We start from the raw sequence: 24,814 nt of genomic DNA on the forward strand, positions 1-24,814 counted from the left end.
CCAGCACCCGCCCCTGTTTTTTTGTGTACACATGTTGTTCATGTTGAATGGTTTCAGTTCTCCGATATTCCTTCGGATTGAAGTTACTTTAAACCAGTTTATAATTCTTTTTCCTCCTTCTTGCTTTTGCACCAAAACTGAGGAGCCCGTGGGAGCACGGGGGGTGTATAGGCAGAAGGGGAGGGGCTTTACACTTTTAGTGTAATACTTTGTGCGGCCTCCGGAGGCATAGCCTATACACCCAATTGTCTGGGTCTCCCAATTGGAGCTAGAAGAAAAGGAATTTACGGTAAGTAAACAAAATTCCCTTCTTTTATAGTAAGGTTTCTTTCACACAGCTTTCTCGGTGTATATTTTCAGTGTGTTCCTGTGGTATTTGTATCCTTAATCTATCATTCATCTGATGGAGTCAAACCATGTTTGTTTGGTCCCTATTAGGCTATGTGCCCACGCCGCGGATTTACCGCGGATTTTCCGAAAATCTGCAGCAGCGGCACTTCCAAGCCATTTCAATGGCATTTTGGAAATGCTGTGTCCATGCTGCGGATTTTTCCGCGGCGGATTTGCCGCGGATTTTGATCCGGAAAAATCTGCAGCATGTCAATTATTGTTGCGGATTTTGGTGCGGATTTTGGGTATAGAATGGGAAAAAAAAAAATCCGCATCAAAATCCGCGGCAAATTTGCGGTAAATCCGCGGCAAAAATAAGGTGCGGATTTGCCGCGAAAGGTGCGGATTTTCATGCAGAAAAATCCGCAGGTACATTCTACCGTGGACACATAGCCTTACCGCTCATATATGTCCACGATCTGTTTGTATGAAGAACCCCCCTACATACACAGAATGCGGAAAGAAGGGACAGAAGTGCTCAGATAAGTGGTCATCTCCTTGGATACTGAAGTGCAGCTCTATAGAAGCCGCTTCTGCCCCTTTGTTAGCATGCTGAGAGAGACTTAGAATTATGCCACAACGTTTCGGAAATGACCTTTTTTTTTTTTTTAACCCTGTGTAAATTGTCACAGAGGGAGAGCTGAAATATATTTGTATTCACAGCTTGTCATTGAAGAGTAAAGTGCACCTAGAAGACCTGTCACCAGTTCGGAAATGGCCAGTTCGTGCTATTATTTCATCTCCGCTGCGCTCTTGTGTGTCAGGTTTTTGTTTTTCTTTTTTAAATCTGCCATATGGTTCTTAAAATACTAGTCTTTTTATTCAGTACTAACTTTTTTTATGGTCTTTACAAATGGGCAGTGCTCATATTATTCTTTAAGGGCATGTCTTGACTGCTCTGCATGATTACCTTGTGAGCAACACCCCCTTGGCAAAGAACGTAAGGATTAGTACTACATAAAATGAAGGTAGAAGATGTAAAACGTAACACTCATTTTAATTACCGTATTTTTCGGACTATAAGACGCACCCTGGTTTTAGAAGAGGAAAATAGGAAAATAAAATTTTAAGCAAAAAATGTGGTCGTGGCACACAGTTATGGGGCGAGAATCTGTTGCTGACACTGTTATAGGGGTAATGTCCCCAAATTCTCTACTAAGGTACCCCATCCTGGTAATCCTCCTGCCTTGTATATGATCCCCATCCTTGTATATATGTCCCTTATCCTGGTATAGCCCCCATCCTGCTCATAATATACCCCCATCCTGCTATATACCCTGAATCCTATGGCACAGAAAAAAATAAACATTTATACTCCCCTTTCCTCACTCCCTGTAGTATCGCTAGTCTTCCTGTCAGTGCTGGCAGCAGAGCCGCTGACCTGTGTGGAGCCGTCAACGTTTCAGCAGGCCAGCAGACAGGAGGACATCGCGGTGCTGCAGGGAACGGTGACGGGTGAGTATACTTATTCACTGCGCTAATGATGATGCGTGGGGGACAGTGAATATAGCCGTACATGATCACTCCAGGCTGTAGTTGCCAGGGGTGATCACGCGGGCCGGCTGTTTACTATGCGCACATCCCCCACCCATCATCCTGCCCACCTGTCAGCGCCGACTTCACCGCTGAGGGAGGATGGGCGTGCATATGAAATGAGTGGGCCCACGTGGTCACGGCAGGCGCTGCTACAGCCTGCTCGTGCCGCCGATGACCCGCTCCACCGCAGCACCCTCATTCCCCACAGCCATGCCCTACATTCAGACTATAAGACGCACCCCCCCGCTTTTTCCCAACATTTGGGGGGGGGGGGAGTGTCTTATAGTCTGAAAAATACGGTATTTCATAAATCAGTTGCACTTGTGAAAATAAGCAACTGTGTTTTATAACTTAGAGAAATCTGCTTCTTTCTTATTCTGGTGTCATATTTAATTCAAAATTCAATCCTCCTCTTCTGACAAGCCTACAACCTACAATAGCCCTCTGTCCAGTAGACCACTGCGCAACTGGCTCTGTCCTCACCTGTTGTACCCTCACTCATCCCTTGTAGACTGTGAGCCCTCGCGGGCAGGGTCCTCTCTCCTTCTGTACCAGTCTGTTTTGTACTGTTAATGATTGTTGTGCTAGTTTTTATATATACCCTTTTTCACTTGTAAAGCGCCATGGAATTAATGTCGCTATAATAATAATAAATAATAATAGTTTAAAATCTGTTTTCAGCAAAGAAAGATTTTGCAATTACTAAGCTAGGAGATCACAGTTGGAGCTTTTAGGCTATGTTCACACGATGCATCTTTTACTGCGTTTTTGGAGCATTTTTGACGTCACAAAGATGCACCTAAAAACGTGAATTTCCTTCCCCCAGCAAAGTCTGAGTTTTTCTATTTTGCTGTCTGCACAGTGCATCTTTTTTTGGCTGCGTTTTTTAAGATGCATAATGTTAATTCTTTTTGCATCTTGTCCCTGTTTTTCAAAGGACTGGCAGATCAATCCCCCGCTGATTCCAGGTCTGTGGGGGATTGATCCCTGGTATCTGGCTAGATGCCGGCTCCCATAGTCAATGGGGATCAGAATCTGACGCAACGGGTTAGGAGCAAGCGCTTCATACTTACGGAGTGGGTGGTGTCTCGTAGACGCTTGCCATCACTAAGCTAGGACTTAGTAGCAGCTGTGGGCTGTTATTAACTCCTTATTACCCCGATTGTAATGGGAAGAGCCATGCCCAGCGCCAGAATTAGCGCATCTTATGGATGTGCCACTTCTGGGGTGGCTGTGGGCTGCTATTGTTAGGCTGGAAAGAACCAAATAACAATGGCCCTTCCTACCCTAATATTATCAGCCCCCAGTTGTCTGCTGTACCTTGGCTGGTTTTAAAAAAAAAAAAAAATGGTGGGACCCCCACGTCCTTTCTTTTTTTAAATTTATTTATTTTAACTCTATTTTTCATAACCAGTTAAGGCACAGCACACAGCTGAGGGTTGTAGCCTGCAGCTGCTGCTGTTTCAGTGGTGGAACTGAAAACGCCTGTAACGTCAGATGCTTGCCTCTAATTGGCTGACAGCTGCCATTGGAATAGGTGCCCAGAGAGCTTGACTCTGCACAGCGCCACCATAACATTCATCTGAAATAGAGCGCTAACGGCCCATGCATCGCTCGCGATCATCAAGGGGGCCACATGCCTGTAGGCCACATTATTATTGGATGGGACATTGCTACAAGAAGAGGACCAGTAAAGGGGATGTTATCACCAGAAGAGGACCAGCATGGGCACATTAGTAAAAGGGGACAAGGATGGGCACATTACTACAGGATGGGACAAAGTTTGGCATATTACTACAGGATGAGGATAAGGATGGGCACATTACTACAAGAAGGGGACAAGGATGGAATTTGATTAGTACTGTAGTTTTTGCTTAAAAATACTGATCCTAAACTAGGTCATTAAGTATAATGGAAAGAGTTACGCATCTTCTGTTTTTGTTTTTGTTTTTTTTTTTTTTGTTTTGCATCCACTCCTGTTCTTGGCTTACAAATACCAAAGCAAAATACTGACAAGTAAAAGTGGTATAAAGCAGGGAAATCCTTTTGTGAATGAACGCTTCTGACATTTTCCCATTTCTCCTTTGACACAAAGCTCCTACAGTGATGTAAACACTAGTGGATTACAAGAGTCTCCTGACCTGTATGTGGTCTGGAGGGTGCTGGGTATAGTTTGTATAACCTATTGCTTTGTTGCATTGTAACTTACACAGTTGACTAAAGGCCCAGTCACACTAAACAACTTACCAGCGATCCCAACAACGATACAACCTGATAGGGATCGCTGGTAAGTTGCTAGGAGGTTGCTGGTGAGATGTCACACTAAAAGCGACGCTCCAGCGATCCCACCAGCAACCTAACCTGGCAGGGATCGCTGGAGCGTCGCTACACGTGGAAGCATGCTGCGCTTGGTAACTAAGGTAAATATCAGGTAACCAACCCGATATTTACCTTGGTTACCAGCGCACACCGCTTAGCGCTGGCTCCCTGCACACCTAGCCACAGTACACATCTGGTTAATTACCCAATGTGTACTCTGCTACTTGTGCAGGAAGCAGGGAGCCGGCTTCTGCGGACGCTAGTAACCACAGTAAACATCGGGTAACCAAGAAGCCCTTCCCTTGGTTACCCGATATATACCTTCGTTACCAGCGTCCGCCGCTCTCACACTGCCAGTGCCTGCTCCCTGTTCCCTGCACTCCTAGCCACAGTACACATCGGGTTAATTACCCGATGTGTACTCCAGCTACGTGTGCAGGGACCGCCACTGGCAGTGTGAGAGCGGCGGACGCTGGTAACGAAGGTAAATATCGGGTAACCAAGGGAAGGGCTTCTTGGTTACCCGATATTTACATTGGTTACCAGCGTCCGCAGAAGCCGGCTCACTGCACATTTAGTTGTTGCTCTGTCGCTGTCACACACAGCGATGTGTGCTTCACAGCGGGAGAGCAACAACTAAAAAATGGTCCAGGACATTCAGCAACAACCAACGACCTCACAGCAGGGGCCAGGTTGTTGCTGGATGTCACACACAGCAACATCGCTAGCAAGTTGTGCCTCAGCAGCGATGTTGCTTAGTGTGGCGGTACCTTAAGGCCGATGGCTCCTAGGCAAATGAGCTTGATAGGTTAGGTCACAAGACCCATGGTCAGTCCATACACGTCTGTTTTCATCCTAACCGTTAGCGCCTCAGTACCATACAGTCAAATGCATTAAAAATGTTTAGTAAATAAAGACAATAACGCATTGTTCATTTGTGGAAATTTATAGGGGGTTGGAAGGTATAGTGGCTCCTCAATTTCCTTAGTGTCACCGGCAGAGCTTGAGGGATTCTCTCCTCAAATACTTGAGGTGTAATGTCCATTTTTTTTCTAACTATTTTATGTATTCAATTTCTAAAATAGTTGATCTTCTACGTCAGTGAAATGACTCCGGTTTTCTTTGAAGGCTTTCCACTGGCAATTGTGTTCTAACTTCTATGGAAGTCACTACTTTCGCGCGTCTCTAGCTGTTCCAGCCAGTCTTAATGTTAGGGTGTAAAGTCGGAAAATAGTGTGTAAGAAGAGGATCCCGTCTGTGACACAAAACAGTTTCCTGGGAAACCAGATGGTGGCGGAAGGAAGGGGAGTATGGGTTTACTTGTTCCACACAGATAAAGAGCGAGAAAAGGAAGAAAGGAGGAGGGGTGGAGAGGGAGCTGAGAAGCAGTGGTTCTTGGGATCTTTCATTCTCCCTTCCCATTCTTTTTTTTCATTCTTGCCAGATGTGAGGGATTCTTTAGCTTTTTCTTTTTTCCCCTCCTCTGTTTCTTTTGTGCCGCCAGAGTGGTTTTTAAGAAGTATTTCTCTGGAGGGAAGCCCTCGGAAATGAAGTAAAGGGCTGTAACAACCTTTACTTGTTGTATTCCTAACTGCTCATAATTTTTCCGGACCAAACTGAGAATGAAGCAACGTCTGCATTGTCGTGGACCAGCATCTAGAAATTTAGTGCCTTTAGTCTAGCCTGTCCAAAGAAGGACACTAAGAAGGACTCTTTAAGGATGGGATGTTTCAGCTCTGTCCCACAAGAGGATGTCATTGTAGTGGGGTGAGTGTGCGCTATAAAACATACGTGCTAGTGAGTGTGCGGAGAAGGCATCGATGCGACGGAGAAAGTTGGAGTGAGACAGGTTTTCTTGGTTTTGTTTCCATTTGAACTTGCTCGTGAGAACTTCAGTCTCATGTTTCCTCTCTTTGGGAGTTGAGCTCGGACATAGTCACCGCGCTCCCCTTTTATATAACGTTTTGCTTTTATAACTGATCGGTTCAGTATGTCTGCTACTTCTAGGAATGCGCTTGTAAAACCATTTCAGAAGATGTATAGGAACATGGCGTATAACTCTGAAAACAACACAGGTCTATCCAGTTCAGCCTATATTTCAGTTGGGTGAAGCATACAACACGGGAACTGTGATTACAACCATGAGACATTCCTTCTGTTTTGAGATTATCAAAGGCTGAGCCAAATATGTTCCTGGTCTTGTTCACACTTGCCATATTTTTGTTTCTCCTCTATCTGTTTGCTGGTGGTATAAGCAGAACTCTTAAAATCATGATATACCAAGGATTGCAAAAGTGTCAGAATTTGTCTTGCCCAATGATGGTCTTCGATAGCTGGAAGCCTATATCCTTCATAGAAAAAGGAAGGAAATAAATGACGATTACGTGTATTTAAGTGATTTAATCTAAGCCACATTTCTATGTGACTTAATCATGATTCCTATTCTATAACAAAATATCTGGGGTTTTTTATGTAAAAATTTTTGGAAAAAAAAGTTTGTTTTTGAAGCAAAGACTAGTCAACGCATTTTCTAATGCAGATACCATAACAACACTGATGGTTCCCACAAATGCTTGTAATGGCCACATATGTGCAGCCCAGGCTGGAATTGGGGCTCTGTCCGCTGTTCTAAGGAGTCAGGTTTTAAAGAAAGCCACTTATCCACTGACCGTTACTATTTTATTATTTGCAGAACATCAAGTTCCAGAGAAAGTAGCTTTGTGGAAAAGATGAAGAAGACAGTAAGTGATCTACAACTTTTTGAATGGTTGCTGAAAGTGGACTATTCACATTAACATGAGCCATTTTTGTTTTATGTGTTTTTTTTTGTTTTTTTGCTAAGTGTGCTTTAACCATAAAATGTTGTTTGGAAAAATTCAACTGAAGATTTTTCATCCATTGCCAAAAGTGGATCCATTTGAAAAGGAGATGTAAAGTTTTCTTATTTCCAATTCCTTGGAGAATCCCCTGACTTTGGCTAAAAAAAAAAACTTCATAAAAGTTGAAGCATAAAACAAAAAAACAACAAAAACCCATACATAGTTTTTTTTTATGTCCAATAACTAAAAACTTAATCTTAGTATATGCGTCATCATAGTCGGCAACTGATGCTGTTTTAGAAAAGGAGACCTCTTTTTTATGAATATAATGGTCTACATCCAAGCATTATTAGTAGGCGTAGGTCACATCCATGAAGAGATGAGCACGTGCAGATAATCTTAAATGTAGATGGTAGGCAATGTCAATGCAAGATATGTGATGTTTAGTGGTCTTGGGTGCAGATATTTTCCAGGCTAGAATACCATTGAGAAATGCTGTAGTCAGCATCCTCTCATACAGATATGGCTTCTTTCAGGCATTGGTACATAGCTTTCAAGTTGACTGGTTAGTGGAGATAAGCTAGACCAAGAAGACACTTTTAAAGCTTCCTTCACACACTTAGCTTTGGAATAATTTAAGAAACCTGAATTCTAAGTATTTTTCTTTGAACGTTTACAAGGCTGTGGAGTCAGTTTTGGTCGACTATGGGGTTGTTAAAAATATACTGACTCCGACCTAAAAAAATAAATGCAAATTTTCTCAAGATGAGAACATTTTACTATGTTATATTTGTTTATTACTAATTTGCCAATTAGTTTACTTAAGCCGACAATGAAGAACTCGGAGCGTTTGGCTGGAAGTTTGTCCTTCCGACTTAGCATTTGTGATGGAACTTGGACAAAATAATGTACTCGAATGTTGCTTTTCTGGCATTTGTGAAGAAACCTATGAGAAAAGTGCCAGATGAAGGAGCATGCTTTTCTTGAGTATATCACAAATATATATATATATATATATATATATATATATATATATATATATATATATATATATATATATATATATATATATATATATATATATATATATATATATACACACATACATACATATATACATATATATATATTTTACCTATAGAGTTTGAAATAAAATCTGGCCACAGGTGTGGTCAATAAAAAGCGTACGCAAGATTTTCAGTAGAAAAGTGTCAACGGCTGTGTGTGAAAGCAGACAAATTGGGAAAAAAAACATAATTGCCTAATCGTGGATAAGTAACGGAAAAGCTCTGGGTTTGATATAGAAAAACTCGAGTAATGCTTTTTTTTTTAATTGTCTGACCACTTTTTCTTTTATTTTTCCTTTTTAGGGCAAAAATATAGTGGTATTCTATGGATCGCAGACAGGAACTGGAGAAGAATTTGCCAATCGGCTTGCTAAGGATGCCCACCGCTATGGTATGCGCGGTATGGCAGCGGACCCAGAAGAATTTGAAATGGTGATTTATAATCAATTATTATGATTATCTCAGTATATGAACATTTTTTTATTAACACATCCAATTGTGGAACGTCGTATTCCAAAATCTGTTGATTAAGACGTACTTTGTTTGTGCGACAATTCCTTTTTAATAGTTGTGGAGTACAAATGATTCCTTTTGACCAAACGCTGTATATTGGCACCATTGTAAAGAGTCTGTAATGTGGTTTTACTCTTTTATTCTATTCCTGCAGGTCTACGGAATATTCTGTACTTCATTTATTTTTTTTTATATCTGCCAAAGGGTTCCAGAATATATAGCCCTTTTTTTTTGATTTGTGCAAATTTTTATGGCCTTTACGAGGGGAGTTGCTCACAGAGTAATAATGCAGAGCAGCTTAAAGGGAACCAACCACCAGGATTTTACTATATGAAATAATGGCAGTGCCATACTAGAACTAGGATGCTGAATCCAGGCATGCCTTTTGTTGAAAGATGGGATGCTTGTTTGCTGAAATATTGGTAATCAAAGTTGCAGGAGTGCACTGCACTTTTATTGACATGTGCATCGGTGTGGGACGTTGTGGGTCAGGTCCTTAGTCTGTATTCCTCCCCCTACATCTTGTATTGCATGCCCCCTTTTCTTTATTTAAATATTGCGCTGCACCGCCTTTGCAACTACTGGTGGCGTTTGCGCATTGCCACAGTAATGAGGTCTTCATTAAAATGGCACCATTTTGTTGAAGACACTACAGAGAAGACTGAGCGTCAGGGGCATGTGCAGATGTAAAAAAATAATAATGTGTGCATGCCTCGTTGCAGCTCAGTGTTCTACGCAGTGAACCAGATATCGTGGTATGTGCATGCGCAGACTTCGGCGCCATTTTAATGAAGACATCATTACTGTGGCAATGCCCACACCCCGCTAAAAGCAGCAGTGGCGGCATGGCGTGATATATGTAAATAAAGAAAAGGGGGCACACCCGAGAGGACGCAGGAGGAGGAATTTAAAGCAAGGACTCGACTGACAAGGGCCCACCCCCAAAGCACACGTCAGTCAAAGTGCGGTGCATTTCTGGAACTTTAATTCCAGATATTTCTGCAACCAAGCATCCGATCTTTCAACAACAGGTATGTCTGGATTCAGCATCCTAATGCCACTATAGCGCTGCCTTTACTTTATATAGCAAGACCCTGCTGGTTGGTTCCCTTTAAAGACACGTCCCCAGATAATCATGGGAGCAATGCCCCATTGGTAAAGATTATTCAAAAAAAAATTTCACTAAATTAATGGTCTCATATCTCTGGTTTACCATATGGTGGATGAACCCCCCCTCCCACACACACACACACAAAAAGTGTAGGAGTAAAATATAAAGAATTGGACACTTTTGTCCAGATGCCAGACTCTCTTTAGCTTAGATTATACTTTCAATATTCAGTAATGCATTGTAAGTGTGGGAATATGTGAACGTGAGTAATAATGGAGATTCTAGACTTCCTGTGAAATGTTTTGGTTGTTGGTACTATATGAATGGGGGTGGCAGAAGAGGTTTATTTTTTTCACCCTTCGGTCTAATGTTAAAATGATAATCTTGGAATATTTCTGTGCATGGTTTGTACCTTTTATTTGCCTCCCGTCCCTTCACACAGTAACTTTACGGTTATGGTGTTTTAGGACGGGATTGTTGAACTGTCGAGCCTTTTGTGCAGATCTGCCGAGATCTGCCTGTGCCACTGTCTGCATGTTTAATCAATTATCGAGCTCCTCCAATGGACTGTGCATGCAGCTAATAGGAGTTATTAAAAACAGCCGTTATATAAAAAAAATCCCAAAAGCTGCACTAGAAACCTATTCTTATGTTAATGAAACGCAGCAAACAATGGAAGCCAGACACATTCTTTCTTGATTGAATCTGAACCAGGCTAAGTCAGGGGGCTTTATTAGTGTGCTGTGGGAATCATGGACGCTATGGTTGAGGGGAGACTATTTTTTTTTGTAAAATCATGGCCGTTTTACTATTCTAAGAATAATGTAATTTATGCCCATTAAATTCAAGCAGCAGAATATCCCCTGAATACCTGACAAATGTGTTCCAGATTTTTCTATTATTTGCTCAATAACAGATGAAAGTGTTTTAGGTATATATAGTACATGTATATATTGTCGGAGCACCACACATTATTTGAAGTGTTTATTTCTGTTCTGCAGGCGGATCTCAGTCGGCTTACGGACATTGAAAAGTCTCTTGCTGTGTTCTGCATGGCGACTTATGGTGAAGGGGACCCTACAGATAACGCTCAGGACTTCTATGATTGGTTGCAGGAGGCAGATGTTGATCTGTCTGGATTAAAATTTGCCGTAAGTTCTATTAAGAATGAAAAGCATTAGCCGATGTGCCCACGGGAGATTAAACCTCGGAATTTATCTGCGGAAAATCCACGTATTTTCTGGACTTTACAGATACATTTGCAGATTTCAGCATGTACAGACACTCCCCATGTTATCCTATGGGACATGGGGAGTGCTGTGTCCATGCTGCGGTATGTGCGGATGCGGAATATGCTGCGGATGTCCCGCAGCCGCACGTAATTGCATGTCAATTATTTCTGCGGAAATCCCGACCCTCCACTATGGAGATAGAGGCCGGGACTTCCACAGGTAAGTCGCACGAATGCCCGCAGGTTTACCGCAGATATTTCGCTGGAATCCCACAGCAATGGATAGCTGCGGATTTCGGGGAAACCTGCGGACATACCTGCGGATATATACGCAGGTACAAACTCCCGTGGGCACATAGCCTTAAATGGCAACATACTCGCAACTAAGTTGCTGTTTGATACGAAAGGAGTGTAAGAAATGGGGCATTAAATGTTATTCCCATCTTTATAGATGGAAATTGTTGGACTGTATTAAAAAAAAAAAAAAAAAAAAAAAAGTCCAAGCTCTGAACATGTCATGGAGCACTGTTCAATCAATCATCAAAAAAATAGAAGCAATATGGCACAACTGCAAACCTTTCAAGACATGGCCATCCACCTAAACTGCCATCCCAAGCAATGAGAGCACTAATTAGAAAAGTAGCCAAAAGGCCCGTGGTCAGTTTGGAGGAGCTGCAAAGATCGACATCTCAGGTGGGAGAATCTGTCCACAGGCCAACTATTAGTCGCATACTCCACAAATTTGATCTTTATGGAAGAGTGACGAAAAGGCCATTTTTTAAAGCAAGTCCTAAGACCCGTTTGCAGTTTGCAAAAATCCATGTTGGGGCACAGCTAGCATGTGGAAGAAGGTGCTCTGGTCAGATGAGACCAAAGTAGAAATTTTTAAGCTAAATGCAAAATTCTATGTGTGACACACAACCGAGTCTTTGTTCACATGTCCAGTAATCATCCGTTACAATGGATCCAGTAGCAATCCATTTGGCGAAACAGGTGTGGACACACAACTTTTTTCTTTTTTTTTTCTTTTTTTTTTTAAAAAAACTCATTTCAACTGGATGTGTTTTTTCCTTAACATTGGTGTCTATGAAAAACACATTCACTAAATATCTATCCATTCGCTTTCATTTATTAAGGATCCGTTTTTCTTTGTCGCTCCATTGGGAGACCCAGACAATTGGGTGTATAGCTATGCCTCCGGAGGCCACACAAAGTATTACACTAAAAGTGTAAAGCCCCTCCCCTTCTGCCTATACACCCCCCGTGCTCACGGGCTCCTCAGTTTTTATGCTTTGTGCGAAGGAGGCAGACATCCACGCATAGCTCCACAGCTTAGTCAGCAGCAGCAGCTGCTGACTAGGTCGGATGGAAGAAAAGAGGGCCCCCAGCATGCTCCCTTCTCACCCCACTTTGTTGGCGGTGTTGTTGAGGTTGAGGTACCCATTGCGGGTACACAGGCAGGAGCCACATGCTGTTTTCCTTCCCCATCCCTTAATGGGCTCTGGGTGAAGTGGGATCCGGATCGGTCTCCAGGCACTGGGACCGTGCTCCCTCCGCAGCCCCTGGGAATCTGCTGGATAGGAGCCGGGTATCGTCAGGGACAAGGCCCTGCTACTGTGAGGTACTCTGTTCCAGCACTGCTGTGTGTGTTAGTGCGCCGGGGACTATCGCGCATGGAGCGCTTGTGCCATACACTTTCCAGCACTGCTGGAGGTGTTAGTGCGCCGGGGGACTACCGCGCGGCCGCGCTTATTGCCGGCCGCGCTTATAACTTTAGTCCCCGGCTTCTGCGGCCTAGTGTCGTTTATTCCCGCCCACAGGCCTGCCAGTCAGGGGAAGGGCGGGACGCTGCACAGATCGTCAGCGCCGAGGGCTGGAGCATACATTAGTATCCTCCTCCCTCCTCACTCAGTACACTGGGGCACTAGATTCCCGCACTTTTCTTGGGCACGCCCACGGTCCCCTCCTCCCCACAGAACGCCGGCAGCCATTCCTGTCAGCGATTCAGACGCTGGAGAGGAGAGACAACACAGGGAGACCCAGGCAGGGAATCTGGTGATCACACAACCGCTCTCAGCGGTCGGTAAGCAGCACCTGTGGTGCTGGCCCCACTGAGTACCGAAGTGTATGTATATGTGTATGTATATATATATATATATATATATATATATATATATATATATATATATATATATATATATATATATATATATATATATATATATATATATATATATATATATATATATATATGCTATACATTTGCACTGTACGGTCGCTCTGTTGATTTTTGGCTATATACCCTCCTGGTTGTTCTCAGAGGAGACAACATGTCATCCGCAAAAAGCAAGGGTGCCAAAGCACAGGCGTACTTTGCAACCTGTACCTCTTGTACAGCTGTACTACCGGCAGGTTCCACTGACCCTCATTGTGTGCAATGCTCGGCCCCTGTGGCACTTACTCAGCCGGAGCCTCTGCTACAGGTGGCCCAGGTGGAACCACCTGCTACCACTGTCCAGGTGACAGGGACGGAGTTTGCAGCCTTTGCTGACAAACTGTCTGAGAGTATGGATAAATGGTCTGCTAAAATACTGGAAGCATTGCAGTCCAGACCGGTGATTCAGGCCCCGGGCACTGTCCAATCCTTGACCCCTGGTCCCCCTCAATTGGAACAGCAAAGTGCCCCTGGGGTAACCCATAGGTCACAGGGTGAGGTCTCTGACACGGACCGCAGTCCCAGGCCGCCCAAGCGGGGTCGCTGGGAAATTCCCTCCACTTCATCACACTGTTCAGGGTCCCAGCAGGGGGACTCTCTGGAGGATGAAGCGGAGGTATCCGATCAGGATTCTGATCCTGAAGCCGCTCTCAACCTAGATACACCTGAAGGTGACGCAGTAGTGAATGACCTTATAGCGACCATCAATCAGGTGTTGGATATTTCTCCCCCAGCTCCCCCAATTGAGGAGTCTGCTTCTCAGGAGAAATTCCGTTTCAGGTTTCCAAAGCGTACATTAAATATGTTTCTGGATCACTCTGACTTCAGAGAGGCAATCCAGAAAAACCGAGACTGTCCAGACAAGCGTTTTTCCAAGCGCCTTAAGGACACACGTTATCCCTTCCCCCCCGAGGTTGTTAAGGGCTGGACTCAGTGTCCTAAGGTGGATCCTCCAATCTCCAGACTGGCGGCTAGATCCATAGTTGCAGTGGAAGATGGGGCTTCACTCAAAGATGCCACTGACAGACAGATGGAACTATGGTTGAAATCCATCTATGAAGCTATAGGCGCGTCTTTTGCTCCAGCATTCGCAGCCGTATGGGCGCTCCAAGCTATCTCAGCTTGTCAGGCGCAGATTAATGCAGTAACACGTACATCTGCCCCGCAAGTGGTGTCCTTAACCAATCAGGCGTCGGCGTTTGCGTCCTACGCCATTAATGCTATCCTGGACTCGGCGAGCCGTACGGCGGTGGCATCCGCCAATTCGGTGGTACTCCGCAGGGCCATGTGGCTACGTGAATGGAAGGCAGACTCTGCTTCCAAAAAGTTCTTAACCGGTTTGCCATTGTCTGGCGACCGCTTGTTTGGTGAGCGATTGGATGAAATCATTAAACAATCCAAGGGAAAGGATTCATCCTTACCCCAGTCCAAACCAAACAGACCTCAACCACGGAAGGTACAATCGAGGTTTCGGTCCTTTCGGACCGCGGGCAGGTCTCAATTTTCCTCGTCCAAAAGGCCTCAGAAAGGTCAGAGGAACTCCGATGCATGGCGGTCTAAGTCACGTCCTAAAAAGACCGCCGGAGGAACCGCTCCCAAAGCGGCCTCCTCAAACCGCATCCTCGGTCGGTGGCAGGCTCTCCCGCTTTTGCGACACCTGGCTGCCACAAGTAAAAGACCTATGGGTGAGAGACATTCTATCTCACGGTTACAGTTTCTTCAGAACATCTCCGCCCCCCGACAGAGCCGAGGCTCTTATGCAGGCGGTGGGCACCCTGAAGGCGGAAGGAGTGGTGATCCCTGTTCCTCTTCAGCAACGGGGTCACGGTTTTTACTCCAACTTGTTCGTGGTGCCAAAAAAGGACGGATCCTTCCGTCCCGTTCTGGACCTAAAACTGCTCAACAAGCATGTGAAAACCAGGCGGTTCCGGATGGAATCGCTCCGCTCCGTCATCGCCTCAATGTCCCAAGGAGATTTCCTAGCATCAATCGACATCAAAGATGCTTATCTCCACGTACCGATTGCACCAGAGCATCAGCGCTTCCTGCGCTTCGCCATAGGGGACGAACACCTTCAGTTCGTGGCACTGCCTTTTGGCCTGGCGACAGCCCCACGGGTCTTCACCAAGGTCATGGCAACAGTGGTGGCAATCCTACACTCTCAGGGACACTCGGTGATCCCTTACTTAGACGATCTCCTTGTCAAGGCACCCTCTCAAGGGGCATGCCAACACAGCCTGAACATTGCTCTGGAAACTCTCCAGAGTTTCGGGTGGATCATCAATTTTCCAAAGTCAAATCTGACACCGGCCCAATCACTGACATATCTTGGCATGGAGTTTCATACTCTCTCAGCGATAGTGAAGCTTCCGCTGAACAAACAGCGTTCACTACAGACAGGGGTGCAATCTCTCCTTCATGGTCAGTCACACCCCCTGAGGCGCCTCATGCACTTCCTAGGGAAGATGGTGGCAGCAATGGAGGCAGTTCCTTTTGCGCAGTTTCATCTGCGCCCACTTCAATGGGACATTCTCCGCAAATGGGACAGGAAGTCGACGTCCCTCGACAGGAACGTCTCCCTTTCTCGGGCAGCCAAAGCTTCCCTTCAGTGGTGGCTCCTCCCCACTTCTCTGTCGAAGGGGAAATCCTTCCTGCCCCCATCCTGGGCGGTGGTCACGACGGACGCGAGCCTGTCAGGGTGGGGAGCGGTCTTTCTCCACCACAGGGATCAGGGGACTTGGACTCAGACGGAGTCCTCCCTTCAGATCAATGTTCTAGAGATAAGGGCAGTGTATCTTGCCCTAAAGGCGTTCCAGCCGTGGCTGGAAGGCAAACAGATCCGAATTCAGTCGGACAGCTCCACAGCGGTGGCATACATCAACCACCAAGGCGGGACACGCAGTCGGCAAGCCTTCCAGGAAGTTCGGCGGATTCTGCTGTGGGTGGAAGCCACAGCCTCCACCATATCCGCAGTTCACATCCCGGGCGTAGAAAACTGGGAAGCAGACTTTCTCAGTCGCCAGGGCATGGACGCAGGGGAATGGTCCCTTCACCCGGACGTGTTTCAGGAGATCTGTTGCCGCTGGGGCATGCCGGACGTCGACCTAATGGCGTCCCGGCACAACAACAAGGTCCCGACATTCATGGCACGGTCTCAAGATCACAGAGCTCTGGCGGCAGACGCCTTAGTTCAGGATTGGTCGCAGTTTCAACTCCCTTATGTGTTCCCTCCTCTGGCACTGTTGCCCAGAGTGTTACGCAAGATCAGGGCCGACTGCCGCCGCGCCATCCTCGTCGCTCCAGACTGGCCGAGGAGGTCGTGGTACCCGGATCTGTGGCATCTCACGGTCGGCCAACCGTGGGCACTACCAGACCGACCAGACTTGCTGTCTCAAGGGCCGTTTTTCCATCTGAATTCTGCGGCCCTCAACCTGACTGTGTGGCCATTGAGTCCTGGATCCTAGCGTCTTCAGGATTATCTCAAGAGGTCATTGCCACTATGAGACAGGCTAGGAAACCAACGTCCGCCAAGATCTACCACAGGACGTGGAAAATATTCCTGTCGTGGTGCTCTGCTCAGGGTTTTTCTCCCTGGCCGTTTACCTTGCCCACTTTTCTGTCCTTCCTTCAATCCGGATTGGAAAAGGGTTTGTCGCTCGGCTCCCTTAAGGGACAAGTCTCTGCGCTCTCTGTCTTTGTTCAGAAGCGCCTAGCCAGACTTCCACAGGTACGCACGTTCCTGCAGGGGGTTTGTCACATCGTCCCTCCTTACAAGCGTCCGTTAAAACCCTGGGATCTGAACAGGGTGCTGATGGTTCTTCAGAAACCACCGTTCGAGCCAATGAGGGATATCTCTCTCTCACGCCTTTCGCAGAAGGTGGTTTTCCTAGTAGCAGTCACTTCACTTCGGAGAGTGTCTGAGCTAGCAGCGCTGTCATGCAAAGCCCCCTTCCTGGTGTTTCACCAGGACAAGGTGGTTCTGCGTCCGGTTCCGGACTTTCTCCCTAAGGTGGTATCCCCCTTTCATCTCAATCAGGATATCTCCTTACCCTCTTTTTGTCCTCATCCAGTTCACCAATGTGAAAAGGATTTGCACTTGTTAGATCTGGTGAGAGCACTCAGATTCTACATTTCTCGTACGGCGCCCCTGCGCCGCTCGGATGCACTCTTTGTCCTTGTCGCTGGCCAGCGTAAAGGGACACAAGCTTCCAAATCAACCCTGGCTCGGTGGATCAAGGAACCAATTCTCGAGGCTTATCGTTCCTCGGGGCTTCCGGTTCCCTCAGGGCTGAAGGCCCATTCTACCAGGGCCGTGGGAGCGTCCTGGGCTTTGCGGCACCAGGCTACGGCTCAGCAGGTGTGTCAGGCGGCTACCTGGTCGAGCCTGCACACTTTCACGAAACACTATCAGGTGCATACCTATGCTTCGGCAGATGCCAGCCTAGGTAGGCGAGTCCTTCAGGCGGCGGTTGCCCACCTGTAGGACGGAGCCGGTTGCGGCTCTATTATGAGGTATTATTTACCCACCCAGGGACTGCTTTTGGACGTCCCAATTGTCTGGGTCTCCCAATGGAGCGACAAAGAAGGGAATTTTGTTTACTTACCGTAAATTCCTTTTCTTCTAGCTCCAATTGGGAGACCCAGCACCCGCCCCTGTTTTTTGTGTACACATGTTGTTCATGTTGAATGGTTTCAGTTCTCCGATATTCCTTCGGATTGAATTTACTTTAAACCAATTTATAATTTTTTCCTCCTTCTTGCTTTTGCACCAAAACTGAGGAGCCCGTGAGCACGGGGGGTGTATAGGCAGAAGGGGAGGGGCTTTACACTTTTAGTGTAATACTTTGTGTGGCCTCCGGAGGCATAGCTATACACCCAATTGTCTGGGTCTCCCAATTGGAGCTAGAAGAAAAGGAATTTACGGTAAGTAAACAAAATTCCCTTCTTAGCTAACTGGATCAGTTTCAAATGGAATAAAAAATGAGTATTTAATGGATCTGTTTTTCATAGACTTCAATGTTTTAAAAAAACAGAATTTCAAATCAGTTTTCTTTTTTTAAAATGGACAAAACAATTGTCTACAGAACTTTTTTGCCAGCAGATTTCTACTTGATCTGTTCTAACAGATAGGCCATGTTCACATGTACATTAATTAACACAGCACATCACCTTGAAAACATCATCCCCCACTGTCCAACATGGCGGTAGCATTTTTATGCTGTGGAATGCTTTTCTTTGGAACGGACATGAAAGCTGGTCAGAGTTGATGGGAAGGTTTGTGGAGCTAAAAACTGTGCAATTCTGTAGGAAAACCTGTTAGTGGCTGCAGAACACTTGAGACTGGGGAGTAGGTTCACCTTCTAGCAGGACGACCCTAAATATACGGACAGAGCTACAATGGATGGTTTAGATCACAGCATATTGATGTGTGTGAATGGTGCAGTCACAGTCCAGACCAAAATACCATAGAGAATCTGTGTCAAGACTTAAAAACTGCTGTTCACAGACGCTCCACATCCAATCTCACTGAACTAGAACTATTCTGTAAAGAAGAATGGGCAAAAATTTCAGACATACCCCAAAAGACTCGCAGCAGTAATTGCAGCAAAAGGTGGTCCTACAAAGTATTAATTATGGGGGGTTGAATACAAATGCATGTCACAATTTTCAGATTTATATTTTTAAAATATTTAGAAAACCACATATCATTTCCTTTTACATTTCACGAATACGTGCTACTTTGTATTGATAAATCTCATAAAATCTCAATAAAACACATTTGAGTTTGTGGATGTAAAGTGAAAAAATGTGGAAAAATTCACCGGATATGGCAAGGCACGGTAAATTGCAAAAGTGTTTGTGTTTACATGCTCTATCTGACAATACCTATTTTTGAACATGGAAATAACCTTTAAAAGGGTAACTAAACCTTTTATGACTCTTATTTCTGTAATTTTAACTACAAGCATATTTATGGGGGTCTGGATATTGATCGCTGAAAAAACCCTCAAAAAAAACCCAAAACCCCGAGAGGTACGCTGCTCAGAATAGAAGCGCAAAGATTCGTAGCTTATGCTTTGTATGGGATCCTTTTTTTGCTCTGACTAGGTGCTCAGGAATGAGCGGTGTGTGCCTGTCATCTGAGGTGTGCAACTCTGAGAGGGTTTTGAGTGATCGGTGGGGTCTCTGGATCTGGACCCTTATCGGTATGCTTGCAACTGGAAGGGCACTTAGCCAATGTTTTTGGTAAATTCATTTTTCTTTACTACTGAACCGATCAATGGTTTTTCCTCATTTTGTAGGTGTTTGGCCTTGGAAATAAGACATATGAGCACTTTAATGCCATGGGCAAATATGTGGACAAAAGGCTTGAAGAGCTGGGTGCTGAAAGAATCTTTGAGCTAGGATCGGGAGATGATGATGGCAAGTGAGTGTCCTATAGTCACAATTTTTCTTTTATTTTTCAACTTTTTTCTCTCACCGAAAGTTGTTAGAAGATACATCTCAGACCTGCCATGTCAAATCGGTGGGGGCTGTAGTGCTCTGTAAAGCTCAGAACCATTTCAAAGCAAGTGGGGGATTTTTAATCCCGGATATTCCGAAATGTCCAACTTGCTGTTCTTCTCAGAATTACTGAGGGGCAGTTTCACTTTAATTTGGATATATTGGTGGTCTCCATTACCGGGCTTTGCTGAATACAGGTGTATTTTCTCTCTGAATAAAACTAATCCTTACCAGTACTTCTCATTATCTCCTCTCTCAGTCTGGAGGAAGATTTCATTACTTGGCGGGAGCAGTTTTGGCCTGCAGTGTGCGAACACTTTGGTGTGGAAGCCACAGGTGATGATTCCAGGTAGGATACCGCTGCTTGTCCTCTTTGACTTTGTAACCTAGGCACATAGTACATAAGAAAGTAACACTTGGCCTCTGTAGCTACAGGCATACAAATAATGTATAGAGGCTTGCTGCTAATAATCTATTAACTTACACATAGAACTTATACATTAAATAGGATGTGCAGCTGTACCCATACCTCATTAATTTTTTTCCATTTTCTTCCTAGTATTCGTCAGTATGAGCTAGTCGTACACACAATTGAAAATATGAATAAGGTGTACACTGGGGAGATGGGCCGTCTGAAGAGCTACGAGACACAAAAACCGTAAGTGGCTTTACTTTCACTATTCCAGTTGCCATCTGTAGGTCTTATTTAGTGGAGCTTAGATTTGTTCTTATACTCGCTGCCACATGCTAGCATTTTTGGTGGGAAGGGACAGGACCATGCTTAAATATGGGTCTCTCTCCTAGTGCTTCCTTGTCATGTCATCAAGTGGACACGAAGACGTTCTTCCTGGTCTTAAGTGGACCATATACATGATAGCTGGTGGCTGAACATGAATTCCTCCAACAGCTGTCTCTTCCGATTCCCCCATACACCCAATCACTCTGCTCCATCAAGGATTTATTTTCAATGTATCTATCTTGAAAGCAAATTCATTGGGCATTGAGATTCCAGATGCTTGATCCTCCTCCCTGACTTCATTTGTCTGGAGAGAATTGGGAGGCTCCAATACACATCATATGGTTAGCCGGTTTGTCCAACTTTTAGCTAATGTGCATGGGAGGCCTTTGTTGGTTGTATAAAACTTGGTGTTTGGACAGAGACTGAACATTTTTCTTTCATCCAGACCTTTTGATGCCAAAAATCCATTCCTGGCCAATGTATCTGTGAACCGAAAACTGAACCAAGCAGGAGAAAGGCATTTGATGCATCTAGAACTTGATATTACTGGCTCAAAGATCAGGTAATTTCTGTATGTTAATCCTACTGTCAAATTTGCTATTTGTTTTATTGTGACTATGCAGTTGCTGTGTGTGTACTAAATAAATATTATATTAATTACACACAATGTGTGATATGTGCATACAGTGTGTGTATATGTGTATGTATGTACGTACGTGTGTGTATGTGTGTATATATAATATATATATATATAATTTGCCTTATTCTGTCTGTCTTGCTCCAAAATTGCGTCCTTACGGTGACACAAAGCTGATTGGCCGCTGGGCTCGCCATGGCCCCGCCCCCCCCCCCCGCATGGATTGGCCGCTCGCCTCGGCCTGGCCCCGCCCTCCACATGGATTGGCTGCTCGCCCCGGCCCTCCGCACGCATCGCCAGACATAACCTTGCGCTGCTGGGATCGTGACGGAGCCGGTGAACGCTGGTAACCATTATACACATCGGGTAACTAAGGTCCCTTGGTTACCCGATGTGTATCATAGTTACCAGTGTACACCGGCTCCGTCAGGATCCCAGCAGCGACAGACATACCCTTGCGATGCTGGGATCGTGACGGAGCCGGTGAACGCTGGTAACCATTATACACATCGGGTAACTAAGGTCCCTTGGTTACCCGATGTGTATCATAGTTACCAGCGTACACCGGCTCCCTGTACACATGTGCAGGGAGCCGGCATTATACTCCTCTCCCCCCAGGACTACTCCTCCTATTATAGTCCTCCTATTATACTCCTCTCTTGAGTATAATAGGAGAACTATTATAGCATGGGGGATGTAGCACGATGGGGGATGTAGCACGATGGGGAGTTCGCAGCATGGGGGATGGAGCACGATGGGGAGTGCGCAGCATGGAGGATGAAGCACGATGGGGAGTACGCAGCATGGGGGATGGAGCACGATGGGGAATGCGCAGCATAGGGGATGGAGCACGATGGGGAATGCGCAGCATAGGGGATGGAGCACGATGGGGGGTGCGCAGCATGGGGGATGGAGCACGATGGGGAATGCGCAGCATAGGGGATGGAGCACGATGTGGGGTGGGCAGCATGGGGGATGGAGCACGATGGGGGGTGCGCAGCATGGGGGATGGGGCACGATGGGGGGTGGGCAGCATGGGGGATGGAGCACGATGGGGGGTGCGCAGCATGGGGGATGGGGCACGATGGGGGGTTCGCAGCATGGGGGATGGAGCACGATGGGGGGTGCACACCTCCCCCCCAACACACACAACACCACACACACACTGGGAACCACAAACACCGCCATACACAGACACCCACACAGACAACGCCGCACACACACACAACACCCAACACACAAACACCGCGGCATACATAAATATACGCACATACCGCACGAAACACACATTGCACAAAACATACCTCCCCCCAAAACACACCACACCCACACAAACCGCGCAACACACACAGACACAACGCTAGAGACACACAGCGCTCCACAAACAACGCAACACACATACAACACCGCTCTCACCCCCCGCCACACCCAGACAGCACCCAGAACATGTACAGCGCCCTACATAAACACTTGGTAACTACACACAACAACATCTATATATATATATATATATATATATATATATATATATATATATATATATATATATATATATATATATATATATATATATATATATATATATATATATATATATATATATATATATATATAACAAAAATCATACATGAACTACACAATACGTAAATTCTAGAATACCCGATGCGTAGAATCGAGCCACCTTCTAGTATATATATACATATGTGTGTGCGTGTGTGTGTGTGTGTGTGTATATGTATATATATATATATATATATATATATATATATATATATATATATATATATATATATATATATATATATATATATATATATATATATATAATTTGCCTTATTCTGTCTGTCTTGCTCCAAAATTGTGTCCTTACGGTGACACAAAGCTGATTGGCCGCTGGCCTCGCCGTGGCCCCGCCCCCCCGCACAGATTGGCCGCTCGCCCAGGCTGCGCCCCCACACGGATTGGCCGGCCGCTCGCCCAGGCTCCGCCCCCCCCCCCAGATTGGCCTCTCGCCCCGGCACCCTGCAGGCATTGGCAACTCGGCCACGCCCCGCCCCCCTCACGTAATGCACGCTAGCTCTGGCCCCGCCCCCCCCGCGCATTTCCCGAACCGACACTGTCACGGAGCCACGACTCCCAGGTGAGTACTGTACCCCCGGGAGCCCACATCAGCGTACGCCGCCAAACCAGCAGACACATACCCTCGCATTGCTGGGGCTGGCCGGCGTATGCTGGTGTGGGCTCCCGTGCGAGCGGGGGACGAGATACGCTGGTAACCATGCTAGCATAGTTACAGCGCATCAAGGTCCTGCAGCGGTGTAACATACACACACGCACACACATACAGACACACACATCAGATCACACTCACACACACCTCACACACACATCACATCGCATCCACACACACACAACATCCTGGGATATCGCTTGCTTCTCGGCGGCGATACTGTGCTGTGAGCTTCCAGGACCTGCCGGAGGATCACATGGCCAGAAGCATGTGGTATCTCCGGATGTTGTGAGTGTGAGCACGTATGTGCAATATCGTCAATGTATGTGTGCGTGAGTGTATGCGATCGGGTGTGTGTGAGTGTCGGCAGAGGAGCACGGCGTGCTGGAGGAGGCTGGGAGGAGAGAGGCTGATCCTGGGGAAGGCTGGGATGGGGAGGCTGAGAGAAGAGAGGCTGATGCTGGGGAAGGCTGAGGCTGGGGTAGGCTGGGAGGAGAGAGGCTGATGCTGGGAGGAGAGAGGCTGATGCTGGGGGGAGAGAGGCTGATGCTGGGGGGAGAGAGGCTGATGCTGGGAGGAGAGAGGCTGATGCTGGGAGGAGAGAGGCTGATGCTGGGAGGAGAGAGGCTGATGCTGGGAGGAGAGGCTGATGCTGGGAGGAGAGGCTGATGCTGGGAGGAGAGAGGCTGATGCTGGGGGGAGAGAGGCTGATGCTGGGGGTAGGCTGGGAGGAGAGAGGCTGATGCTGGGAGGAGAGAGGCTGATGCTGGGAGGAGAGAGGCTGATGCTGGGAGGAGAGAGGCTGATGCTGGGAGGAGAGAGGCTGATGATGGGAGGAGAGAGGCTGATGCTGGGAGGAGAGAGGCTGATGCTTCGAGGAGAGAGGCTGATGCTGGGGACAGGGAGTCTGATGCTGGGGACAGGGAGTCTGATGCTGGGGACAGGGAGTCTGATGCTGGGGACAGGGAGTCTGATGCTGGGGACAGGGAGTCTGATGCTGGGGACAGGGAGTCTGATGCTGGGGACAGGGAGTCTGATGCTGGGGACAGGGAGTCTGATGCTGGGGACAGGGAGTCTGATGCTGGGGGCAGGGAGTCTGATGCTGGGGGCAGGGAGTCTGATGCTGGGGGCAGGGAGTCTGATGCTGGGGGCAGGGAGTCTGATGCTGGGGGCAGGGAGTCTGATGCTGGGGGCAGGGAGTCTGATGCTGGGGGCAGGGAGGCTGATGCTGGGGGCAGGGAGGCTGATGCTGGGGGCAGGGAGGCTGATGCTGGGGGCAGAGAGGCTGATGCTGCGGCTAGAGAGGCTGATGCTGCGGCTAGAGAGGCTGATGCTGCGGCTAGAGAGGCTGATGCTGCGGCTAGAGAGGCTGATGCTGCGGCTAGAGAGGCTGATGCTGCGGCTAGAGAGGCTGATGCTGCGGCTAGAGAGGCTGATGCTGCGGCTAGAGAGGCTGATGCTGCGGCTAGAGAGGCTGATGCTGCGGCTAGAGAGGCTGATGCT

The 24,814-nt window shown here is 46.5% G+C and overlaps 1 protein-coding gene across 3 annotated transcripts in view; it reads left to right on the forward strand.

Moving 5' to 3' along the window:
- POR (cytochrome p450 oxidoreductase) overlaps positions 1-24,814 on the forward strand; it is a 438,013-nt gene that overhangs the window by 61,699 nt on the left and 351,500 nt on the right. For 2 of the 3 annotated variants that reach the window (XR_012750515.1, XM_075336269.1), the window contains exons 3-9: positions 6,938-6,986; positions 8,435-8,563; positions 10,757-10,906; positions 19,504-19,628; positions 19,965-20,054; positions 20,265-20,363; positions 20,890-21,006. Coding sequence is in view for 2 of the 3 variants with exons in the window: in XM_075336269.1 (XP_075192384.1) it covers positions 6,938-6,986; positions 8,435-8,563; positions 10,757-10,906; positions 19,504-19,628; positions 19,965-20,054; positions 20,265-20,363; positions 20,890-21,006 (759 nt within the window). In the remaining variant the exon portion in view is untranslated. Of the gene's footprint in view, positions 1-5,928; positions 6,013-6,937; positions 6,987-8,434; positions 8,564-10,756; positions 10,907-19,503; positions 19,629-19,964; positions 20,055-20,264; positions 20,364-20,889; positions 21,007-24,814 lie in introns of those variants that run through there. The other variant, XM_075336268.1, reaches the window with a different exon arrangement.

This window comes from Anomaloglossus baeobatrachus, chromosome 2 (genome assembly GCF_048569485.1).
Source record: "Anomaloglossus baeobatrachus isolate aAnoBae1 chromosome 2, aAnoBae1.hap1, whole genome shotgun sequence".
NCBI lineage: Eukaryota > Metazoa > Chordata > Amphibia > Anura > Aromobatidae > Anomaloglossus > Anomaloglossus baeobatrachus.